The 12,131-nt window shown below is 46.3% G+C and overlaps 1 protein-coding gene across 1 annotated transcript in view; it reads right to left on the minus strand.

Moving 5' to 3' along the window:
* The window catches only part of ADAMTS7 (ADAM metallopeptidase with thrombospondin type 1 motif 7), a 136,415-nt gene that overhangs the window by 45,606 nt on the left and 78,678 nt on the right, over positions 1 to 12,131 (minus strand). Inside the window, exons 17-19 of the mRNA XM_044979660.1 lie at positions 9,335 to 9,461; positions 8,267 to 8,480; positions 1,697 to 3,616 (exon numbers count right to left, since the gene is read on the minus strand). Of these exons, the coding sequence (XP_044835595.1) occupies positions 1,697 to 3,616; positions 8,267 to 8,480; positions 9,335 to 9,461 (2,261 nt within the window). The remainder of the gene's footprint in view (positions 1 to 1,696; positions 3,617 to 8,266; positions 8,481 to 9,334; positions 9,462 to 12,131) is intronic.

Here is a 12,131-nt window from a genome sequence, read left to right on the forward strand (position 1 = left end):
TTGCTGGCTTCGTTTGTTTAACTGCTCTCTGCAAAGAAACTCCTCCTCATTTCCTTTAAGGCCAAGCATTCCTTGTTTTGTAGTTCACGGCTCAAGTCTTTTTATGTGATACAAGTTCTGATAAACTTCTCTCTCCTATCAGTCCCCTTCCGAAGTGTAGAGCCTGCATCTTGTTCTCCTCTCTAGGCTCATCTCTAGCATCTTACTTCCCAGAGCACACATTATTCTCATGGTTAGGCAGCACTAAAGACTAATTACGAGGAGACTCTTGAGAAGTTTGCGTACAGAACTTAAGAATTTGGGGACAATCCTTAATATCAGTATAAGACAATCGAGCACACAAGATGTATAAAAAGGGCATTGAACATGAGCATTATTCGAGCCCTGCATCAGGAACTGACGAGCCAGGTTCAGAATATGTGACTAAATTGTGCTCTCAGTTAAACCAGTGTAATTCTGTTTCATTGCTGTGACGTAGCTGTCCTTGAGCAGCATACGACCCACTGCACATTGTGAACTCTGTAACAGACGTTCTCGATAGAGAAAGTGCAGTGGAGGGCAATTCGGATTATACTGGGGAAGCAGACAGGCACACTAACGTATTCTCTCTTTGTGCTTTTTTGACTCCCACTTTATTACCATGCAATGAATTGCATCAGCCATTTGTCTGTCATTGCAAAGTCTATCCAAAGAATAGTCATAGGAAGCTATCACCGTGTAATAAAGGGACACGAATAATTAGTGACAGTAGCTCAGTCAGCAGACTTGGTGCTGTATGATTTTTCTGATCAGTTGTAGTTGTGATGCGAATAGAGTCCCTGTGATTTTCCCATGTTTTAAGGCTCTCTCAGACAAAGGTGTAACTGAGCTTTCCGGGGCAGGGCCTCGTACTCCGGTGTGTCTGTACAGAGCCTCGCACAACAGGGCCCTGACCTGCCAGGCCCCCAGGCCCTCCAGCAACACAGATAGTGGAAGGGAGTTGGAAGCCAGTTTGTGGCCTGGAGCTGGCGCACTGCCAGTGCTATATATTTAGCTGCTGGGCCACCCTCCCACTAGAGAACTGGGGGGACCCTTCCCCGTGAGGCTTAGTGCACAATGGGACTGTGCAGGCTGCTCCATGCTTCACCAAGTTAGGGCTAAGTTAGGGGTAGGGCTCCAGTGGCTGCACAGCGTGTGGGAGGGACTCTGGCGCCTTCTCCCTGCTCTCCCGCTTGCGAGGCCAACGTAAGGGCTGCTCTAACCACAGGCTCTGTGCTTGGGGGGCACAGGCTGCTTCAGTGGGAGGATAAGGCCGCAAAGGGGGCGGGTATAACTGCACCCCCCCCCCCCCGTTGCACCAGCCAGCAGAGCTAGAGCGTGTGCAGGGGAGGCAGGCCGCGTCCCTTAGGAGCGTAACAGTGGGTGTGCTCACCCATGCACTGGGAAGCTCTGGCCAGCTTCCTGCTCTTGGTCTCCACCCCCAGCCAGGGCACCTCTGTGCCCCACCCCATACTGCTGACTAAATGCCCCCAGCACCACCTTGCACTTAATTCCTTCCGCTAATGCATGGAAATGGAGCTTGGCCAAGGAAAAGAACGGATCTGTGAAACAAGTACCTTTTCTGTAAGCCCTACACGACAAAGCCCTGCCAAAGGGCCGGGCCCATTTGCCAGACAATGCCAGGGCTACTCTTTTCATAGGTGTCAGATGTACTTGCCTCACTCCAGCGCCCAACTTCCCAGCTGGTCGTTACTGTGGCTGCTCTGGTAGCAGGGAGCAATAGGAAAGAATCCTCCTTTGTTTCTGCCTCCTGCTGCTGCTGCTCGGGAAGGCTGGGCGTGGGGAGAGACGTTCTGCGTTCTCCATCCCTGTTAGCAAATATCCTCTGGGTGCCCCCTGGGGAGCTTTCATCCGGGCCCTCACTTTCGGTTGGGCTTGCGTGGGTGGCCCTGGGCACGTCAGAAAACACCTCCCTTCTATAATGAGTCGTCTCTATTTCATGTGCTTCCCTCTCAGCCCACCATGCTGTGGTGAACTCGGCTGGCAAAGCAGAGAGCGTCCCTTCTGGACCAGCTGTGGGGTTTGGATCTGAGGATACTGGCACGGCTGGTGCTTGGGCACCCTGGGGGGCTAGACTGTTTGATGTAAGTGTCCTGCTTTCTTGTGTGGATGGCTCATGCACATGGGGAGGCATGGACCTCGGCAGGGGAAGAGCTGTCATGGCGGCTGCTCGTGTATCATGCGTCTGTGAAGCAGCATTGAAATCATCTAGCTGCTTCGGTACATCCTCTGCACGGGATGTATGGTCATCCGGTTCCTTGTTATCTGACTTATATGAACCCATAGTGGGGTGAGTGTCTTCACTAGTGCCTCCTGTTTCCTGCTTAGATCTGTGTTCAGTGGAGAGGAAAGGGGTGTCTTTAGCTGCAGGATGCAGTGGCTCGTTTGTCGTTGGCTGGGGAGGGAGGTTATGTGGGGGCCTGTTCATGTCTGCACTCTCTGCTGTTGCGGTTATACCGGCCTGTGCTTTTTCATCTTCGGTTTTGGAGCCAGTGTCACCATCATCGATGATGATCAAATCCATTTCATTGGTATCTTCCTGGCCTGGCTGGGTAATACCAGCCAAGCCATCATCTTCGCTGTCATTGTTAGCAGGAACCTCTGTGCTTTTACCATCTTCTTCTCTGCTTCCAGGCTCTCCTGTACTTCCCCAAATGTCATACATCTCTTCTCCACCAGCACTGCCCTTGTCAACAGGCAGTGGTGGAGTGGGGATAGCCAGATAAGGATAACTGACAGAGGGGATGGTGACTGTCGCATCCTCTTCAGAAATGGTCCTTGTCAGCAGGACTCCTCGGGTTTTATCAGTGGGCAGATTATCCTGGCTGTTTATAGAATAAAGGCTTGTTCCATTTTCAGTGGATGGATGATCTTCGGAAAGTGGCGTCTGCATTTCCTCCTCCTCATCTCCAATGTAAGAGGGGGTTATGTAGTGGGCAGTAGCTGTCCCAATATCCTCATGTTCTTCAGTTATACCGAAGAGAGTTTTATTGTCTCCAACGCCAGCTTTTTCCTTTTCTTCATTATGCACATCTGCAGAAGTATTTGTCTCACTTCTTGCTGAGTTTCCTTCATTGGGTTCTCCTTCTGGTTTTACATTATACGGAATGTTAGGAGACATTTCATTAGAAGCCTCGCCCTCAGCATCTGGTTTAAACCCCTCACTCTTGATGTCTTTCTCACCCAGGGGATCATAGGACAGATCTTCATGGAAATTGATAAAATTATAATCATAGTAAAAATCATCCACAAACACATTTCCCTTTTTGTTACTGCTGCTTGAAAAATCTTCCTCTGTTATGACATTCTCATCTTTGGATTTTGGAGTATTTGGAATTGAGGGGCTGAAGTGGGAAATGTGATGATTGGGAATGTAATTTATTTCATTAAATAGTTCTCTGCTTGAAGACCCGCTGCCAGACCAGTCAGTGTTGGCATTTTCTATTTTCTTCTGGCATTGCTTCAGGGAGCAAGTAGTTTCTGACAGTGGTCTCTGTGTAAGATCACAAGTTGTCCTAGTATTGTTACTGCAATAAACAAGGCGTCTTTGTGTTCCGTTTCCACATGTTACTGAGCACTAGAGAAGAAAAAGAAATGAAAATATCAGAAACGAGAGCATGAGAAGCAGTAGTCAGTAAACGATAGTAAGGATGTGTATTATCATACATCCATGGGAATGGCTATGCAGATGAGATGCTTTAATATTCGCATGGGAGTGACTATGGTATATCAGTGCTAGCTCTCTGAGCCTGTAAAGCCAGAAGCCAGAAAACACTTGAACTGAGCAGCCTGTTCATGCAATTAATAAAAATTCTGTACCTTCTTCAACCAACTTGACTCAGGAGTGCTTTACTAAATATTATGGCACTTCATTCTGCTGGGTAGATATACAGTACCGAGAAATCTATATATTACAAAAAAAAAGTCCGGTAGTGAGTCTGTAATAAAGGGTCATTCATATTTCTGTTACAAACCACTTTTCTGGTGTATTTATATCTTGGCCTATGTTGCTTCAGGCTGAAACTTGGCCTACATGCCGGCCAGAAAGTTTTCTTGGAGTTGAGGTTTGTGGAGAGGACTGGCTAAGATGATCTAATAGCCCCAACTGCAGTTGCCATGAATTCTGGCCCTTCTCATGACAGAGATTGTTAAATAAAGGGGTGATAACATGGGTGTGGGCCTGGGAAATGGAAAACCAAGGATTAATAAGACATTTTGTTGAGGAAAAGCACATAATGGACCCATTGACATTATTCAGTATAAAAGAGACCCACAAACTGGAAATAAGGTCAGTGAAATTATCCTACCTAATATGTGAGTCATAATTTCATTAACATCACACTTGCTCTAATGAGCCACAGATCGTTATGCTTAATTATAACTGATTTATGTAGCATTACTCATGTATTACAAAGTCCCTTACATAATCAAACTAGAAAGGCAAACCTAAGCACAGGGGCTTTCAATAGAAATACCATTTATTTGGGTTGACAATATATCAGTTTGGGCAAAAGGTTAATTTACAGTGACCAAAGCAAGGCAATCAGAATTCAAGGTGAATTGCACAGATTAAGTTCTCAGACTATTTGCAGAGTTTATGTGGGGTCTGGCCAAGCTGTGCTTGGGGGAAGACCCACGTGAACGTGTGTGTGTGTGGATGGGGGTGGGTACGTTACATATGTGCAAAGGTCATTAGGTGCCAACTTTGTGCTTCTGCAGTTCTCCATGCTGCTAGCTAGCCCTTGGCACATGTTAATGGCTCTCTGAGGGACCAATAAGGCAGCTGGGGAGTGAAGTGAGTGGAGTGGAGGTCACATCCTCTCCCGAGGGCATGCAGTGCGGGAGTTGGTTAGGAGGATGTGCTCACTGGCCGTCTATCCTGGGTGCTCGCCCACACTGGAGAAATCCTAGTTGCCCAGTGAGGGCTGTGATTTGGACCATTCATGTCATTGGCCCATATACTAAAAAGGACAAATGTATTAATATCTTCAATCAAAATATGGGGAAAGCAGGCCCGTTCTCACGAACATACTAAGGCAGAGTTCAAGACTGTGTTTCTACTGCAGTGGTTGAGAAGAGAGGAAGGTTGGCCCAATGATTAGGGCACAAGCCTTACTTAATTCCCTGCTCTGTCCCAGACTGCCAGTGTGACCCTGGGTAAGTCATTTAGTCTCTCGGTGCCTCAGTTTCCCATCTGTACAATGGGGATAACAGCACTGCCTTACCTCATAGGAGCGTTGTGAGGATAAATACATTGCAAATTGTGAGGTGCCCAGATATTGCGGTGAAGGGGGGCAGGGTGAATAACTTGGATGGATGGATGGACAAGTAGCGGTGACATTGTGGTGGGGGATCTTCATTCCGGCTTTATGTGCATATCATGCTCAATACTTTGGGGAAAACACTGGTTTCTTGAACTCTGTTCTCAGGATGTCAGTGAAGGATTTTCAAATACCTTTTTGGTTGTAAATGTAAATCAATTCACGATTTTCTAGTTTTGCTCTCCCCATTGGGGAACCGAGGGCCAGGCCTGGACTAGCGAACAGCTTATGGTCCCCACTATGATTCCAGCTGGATCCTGTGTGGGAGGACAGACCCAGGGAAGCATCTTCCCCATCCTTGGTCAGCCCCAAGGTTCCCTGCATTTATCAATTGCTGACTCAGCAGCTTACAGCCTCTGCCTGAGTATCGAAGGGCAGGACTGAGCCTTCATTTACCGTAGGTTACAGGCTCTTTGGAAATGTAAAATCTGAATGAATCTGGGGTAAGGAACGTGCTTGGCACAAGGAGCAGTTTATTTAGAACAAGTGTCCATTACCAGACATTTATACCAGTTACAAAATAGCACTGAAATAACCTGTTATGCCGTACTAACATCCCTTAGCAGGATCCAAGCCCATTTCACACCACCCTGCTGCCACCATAAAAACACAACCAGACCAAGGAGCAATGTCTACAGCCCATTCCTTATTACGTACGCCAAAGCCTGAGAAAACAGGTGGCCCCAGAAGGTCAACAAGCCCAGGCAGCTAAGGCACAAGGCAACTGAGTCCCAGAGTAGAAAACCTCCACTGAGAATGCTCTGGCCTCAGTCTCCTGATGTTTGAATCTAGGGGATCTCAGCAGGCTGATCTCAACTATCAGGACGGCACAAGGAGGGAGAGATTAGGAACTTTAGCCTTTTGACCACGGCATTGAACTGGGAGCTCATGTTCTGCTGATTATCTACCATGACCCCCAAGTCTATTTCAGAGTAAGTTCTTCCTGGGCTAGCAGTTCCTATCCTGTAACTATGGCTTGCGTTCTTTGTTTCTAGCTGCATGAGGTTGCGTTTGGCTATATTGCAATGAATATTGTTTGCTTGCATTCAGTTTACAAAGCGATCTGGATTGTTTTGGATCACTGACCTGTCTTCTTCATTATTTACCACTCCCCCAGTCTCTGTGTCATCTGCAAATGTTATCAGGAATGATTTTATGTTTTCTTCCAGATCGCTGATAAAAATGTGAAATAGCGAAGGGCCAAGAACTGTTCCCTGTGGGACCCACTGCAAACACACCCACTCAGTGATGATTCCCTGTTTACAATTACATTCTGAGACTTATCACTAGCCTGTTTTTATCCATTTAATGTATCCACAGAGATTTTGGATCATTCTAGTTTCTTAATCAAAATGTCATGTGGTAACTTGTTAAATGCCTTACAGAAGTCTACGTAATATTACAACACTATTACCATTATCAGCCAAACTTGTAATTTCATCAAAAAAAGATATCAAACATACACCCATATTTGGCATAGATAATATTACCCTCATTTAATTCTTTATTAATTGAGTGCCATATCAGCTGTTGCATTATTTTGCCCAGGATCAGTGTTAGGTTGGCAGGTCTATAAATACCCAGTTCTTCCAACTGACCCTTTTAAAATATTGGCACAACTTTGGCCCTCTTCCTGCCTTCTGGAACTTCCACAGTGTTCCAAGACTTATTGAAAATCACCATAACTGGTCCAGAAGGCTCCTCAGCCAGCCCCTTTTAAACTTTGGCCGCTCCGGGCCAATGGGGGAGGCGGGAAGCGGCGGCCAGCACATCCCTCGGCCCGTGGTGCTTCCCGCAGCCCCCATTGGCCTGGGACTGCGAACCGCGGCCAGTGGGAGCCGCGATTGGCCAAAGCTACAGATGCGGCAGGTAAACAAACCGGCCCGGCCCGCCAGGGGCTTTCCCTACACAAGCGGCGTCCCACGTTTGGGAAACACTGCCTTAGTGTGTACATACATACAAACTCTCATGACTTCCCTAAAACGCCATGTTGCAGTGGGCTGAAAACATTTGCAGGATTCTGCCAAAGTTTAGGGTGGAAACTCGTGGTGCTGCAAAATATTTAAAAGGCTTTAAAAGCTTTTATTTCTGTCAATCTAATTCTTTGCACCAAGCACTGAGTATTTACTAGTCCCTGATGGAGGAAACAGCCAAATCTGAAGAAGGAAAAAAGATTATAACAGCCTCGTGGTGATTCTTTATTTTAAGATCTGTCTGGGTCACAAACCTGCTTTTCACTTGATCTGTTTTTTATAATTGCAGCTCCTCAAAAAAAGAGAGAATTAAAATGAATGTTAATGTTTAAATTGTCAGGACTCCAACTATTTCCAGGAATGTCTGACAGGTGGAGTCTGAATGAGAGCTAGACACCTCCTGCCCCTCCCCCAACCTGAGTTTTCTGTCTGAATTCCTCTCCTTCCCCCCTCTTTAAAATGGTTTAATCTGAGCCAGCCCCTGTGTAAAGTGTTTCACTGCTGAGATTGTTCTAGGATGTAGTGATTCCCCAGAGGGCCCTGTGCTTTGCATGTGAGTGCGGTAATGAACAAGCCACCTGAATCAAGGATTAGTTCTCTAAGCCGGTGGGTCTCAACTTTTTTTCATTTTCAAATGGAGGTGCGGACCCCTTTGGAAATCTTAGACATACTCTGAGGGCCCCCAAGGGTCCATGGACCACAGGTTGAAAACCATGGTTCTATGGTAACGACCACCTTTCGCAGACCCCTTAGCCATAGTCTGCAGATCCCCAAGGGTTGAGAACCACTGGACCCCGGCTGAGAACCACTGCTCTAAAATTCACTGTAGTTCCAGCAGAGCCCAGTGTTCCCTGAGCCTGTTTATCTAAGTGACCCTTCAAGCTTCCCAAGGAAACTGAGACTAGTGTGCTCTTTACCCTCTGACTTTCTCACCTCAGACCAGTTGCCCACGGCCCATTGAGCAGGACAGAGGATATCCCTATTACAGGGCGCAGTGGCATTTGGCTTGGAGAGATTCTGACATTCTGTGTGCTGCAAAGCCCGCTGTTCGTCCAGCCACACACTTTGAATGCAAAGGACCGTCCTCTTCATGAGCCCAGCTTCACCACAAGTGGCAGAGCATTTCTGCCACTCGCCAACCCACCACCTAGGAAAATGAAAGGGGAAAAGGTGGGAGCTGAAGTGAGCATTCATATTAGCAGGTTTGTTGCTAGCCACAATGCAATATTTATCCTCCTTTGTAAGACGAAACACTCAGCGTTACAGAGACGTTCACATCTCCAAGTTCTGAGTTGATTTTCAAACACTCCAATCTGCACAGGCATTGGGAGCCTGGAGTGTGGTTTAGGTGTAAAGACAGAAGCTGTTTGCAAAGCAGAGGCTAGTTGGGACTGCTCTCCTGCCTAGAGGTCAGAGGGGTGGGGGTCGCTACGGAAACTTGGCTCCTGATCAGGGTTTTGGATTTCAACCTTCCCAAAAGTTCAGGGCATTGGGATTCAGGATCTGCAGTACTGTGTGGCATGAGTTGTCATCTACAGGGCAGCATGTGAGTTCATGGTCCTTTCCAGCAAGGTCTGAACCCAGAGGAGCTCCGACCCAGCTCCTCTTAACTTCCATTGATTTCAATAGGAATTAGGCACCTAAATACCTTGGAGGATCTGTCTACAGGCCCAAGCTGCAAATGCCTATTCACATGGGCATCAGTGAGGCTCTGCATAGGAGCAAAAGGTCTCTTGTATGGATCCAGTTGCAGGATTGGGGCCATAGTTGTTACCAGATGCCAGGGTGGAGGGAGTCAGATGCAGAATCATGGAGTCCAGTGGTCACTTTTATACAGACAGGCCAGCGCTCAGGCTGCTGTGGGTCAGCGCAGCTCTGCTGACTTCAGATGCTAATTTGCACCAGTTGAGGCTCTGCCCTCCTGCAGCCACTCTGCTAAAGTAGTGAGAGCATCCAGGGCTGGATGAGAATGAGGAGATGAAAAAGCAAAGGAAAGCAAACCTGGCTGGGCAGGGCTCTTCGCTACACGTCCTCTGCTTGTCGTCGGGTCGGGTCAATGAGTCACAGTACCGCTCCTCCACTATCCCAGCCGTCTTTTCAACACAGTGCACAATCTGCCTCTGAACACCTGGCGACAGAGAGAGGCAGCAAACACGGGTTCAGTTTGGCAAGCAGGGCCCCCACTGAAAATGGCTTTGGCGTGTCAAGAGCTGAGTGTTTGAGCTGCACACCTGCAGGTAGCTGTTACAATCAGCCCCCTTTATAAGGGGCTTGAGGCATGGAATGTTATAATTAAGTGGCCTCGGAATGAAATGATTTGGGCCTCAGGTCAGCAGATGTCAGGTTTAGATTGCAGCGCTCCGAGACACACATGCACAGCACTTATCATAAAGTATGAACAACCAGCGCCTTTGTCTGAGCTTTCCCTTTGTTAGCCCGTCTGCCGGCAGCTCCCTCCCTCCCTATTTTAAATCAACCAAAAAAGTAGCCTATAAAAATAAAAAATTAAAGATAATAATGCTGACTATGTAGGAGGAATAAAATGAACTCCCCACAATAGATCCTTTAAAATGGTAAGCTACAAAAACATCAGTCGGGCACTGGCGTAGTGTGGTTTTTATTCTCTTGTTTCATTAACCTCAAGGTGTTTGGCCATTAAAAATCCATTGCTAACATGTTACAGGAGGCCCTCATATAACCTGACTTACTAAGAAGAAAAGAAAAAATCCTTAAAAATTAAATGACTTGAAAAGTCTGTTTCTGCAGTTTGTCCGTGATGCCTGCCCAGAATCTTTTATACCGTTCATGAAACTCACAAACTATCAACTTTCTGATCAGCAGCCACTTCATTTTGCTCCCTCTCTCACTCATCTGCACTGGCCCAGCCTGTCGGTGGAACAATGCTTGCATTGTCCATGGATGTGAAACGGGCAGGAGGAAACCCAATACATGATATGTTATCATGAACAGATTTCTGGAACTGCACAGTGCTGGAAAAGAATCCTGGATACACATCTCCCACTGGTCGGTGCATCGTGGAGGTGAAGGGTTAGAAACAGTACCAATCCACCCAGGGCACCGAGTCTCTAAAATAAAAAACACAGCAGGCAATGTAAGATTTTCCCCAGGGAAGCAGGATGTGTTATCTGTTTGGCCGGAATGAGATAAATTCTTAGATTCTGACTTTAGATCCAATCTAGGGCACTCCAAGCAGAAACCTATAGATCAATGGTAGAAAGATCTTGTAAATGTCAAAAAAAGAAAAGAAAAGAAAAGAAATGAAAAGAAAAAGAAAGAAAGAAAGAAAGAAAGAAACGTGTCAGATTATATCTTGCCAACTCACTTTCAAAGCTCAGGGTGGTCGGGAAATAACACCGAATAAGCAAGGACATTTAAGTTCCCTGGTCCCTTGAATACAGTCGGTATTTAAACAAATCAAAGTTTGCTCAATAATGTAAAATGAATGTAATTTGCCTCGTTACACTTTAACCTTCACTCTGAGTGAAACTTCACATTCCAGTGCTCTGTTAATCCATTCCGGAAGAGTGACGCGTACATTTCTCAGTCTAGCTGACTTTTCATAGAAGTGTAGGAGTGGAAGGGACCCCAACAGGTCATCTAGTCCAGTCCCCTGCACTCAAGGCAGGCCAACGTATTGTATTTCAGTTTAAGGAAAACAAGGAAGAAAGAGCAAATATCAAGTCTCCAGGAGAGAATGAATACCTGTACTGTGGCTCACTCTGTTACAGTCTGTATCTGCATGCAGCCCATGTGGTAGCTGCCTCACAGGTCCCTCTGCAGCAGTCAGAGAGGCCGTTCTATGTGAAAGTTCCAGCACACAAAGAAGTGGACTGCTACTCTCTTCTTTTAACTGCACAATGTGCAGGTTTCGCTAATGGAAAAGCTCTCTGCAATATGGTTTAGCAATCAGGTAAATTACACACAGCTTCTTCTGGCTGGGGGTACATAAACTGACTCTCTCAATGCAGAGCATTTCTGAACAGAAGAGACTCAGAAACAATGTAGGTAGCATGATCTATACCTGCCACCATCTCCATTGGACCCCCCGGGGATAGGCTCCCCATGTCATGCGTCTGGTGCAGTAATAAGGGTATTTCTGTAACATAGTGTAATTATGATAATAACTCCAATGGGGGAGTGCAAGTTTCCCTACATGAAGTCCTGGCCCCACTGAAGTCAATGGGAGTTTTGCTTAATTTTTCAGACCCTCCAGCTTATTTTAACACAATTGTTTGCACGAACAAACATGTATCTATCCACTTACTCATAACCTTGACTAGCTAGAATAGGAAGCATCTGGTAAAAGGATAAGAAAGATCCCCTGCTGACTTTTCCTGCAATGGGCATGTTGTTCATTATTACCTATGACAACATTGTGTATGACAAACTTCATTTCCTTTCGATTATAAACAAGTTGAAACATTAAAAAAAACACCAGCTGTGAACCAATCTCTCTGCAGGTGGAGGGAGCTCACCATTCAAGGAGCTGGAGGGTTTCTCAACTTGCAATCATTGATAATATGTACAAAGGATCAAAACCTACTTAATTGCCAATTGTAAGCAAGGCTTGAGAAGTAATTCTTCCGCTCTACTCCACGTTGATTAGGCCTCAGCTGGAGTATTGTGTCCAGTTTTGGATGCCACATTTCAGGAAAGATGTGGACAAATTGGAGAACGAGCAGAGAAGAGCAACAAAATGATTAAAGGTCTAGAAAACATGACCTATGAGGTAAGATTGAAAAAATTGGGTTTGTTTAGTCTGGAGGAGAGAAGACTG

Source organism: Mauremys mutica, chromosome 11 (assembly GCF_020497125.1).
Source record: "Mauremys mutica isolate MM-2020 ecotype Southern chromosome 11, ASM2049712v1, whole genome shotgun sequence".
Lineage (NCBI taxonomy): Eukaryota > Metazoa > Chordata > Testudines > Geoemydidae > Mauremys > Mauremys mutica.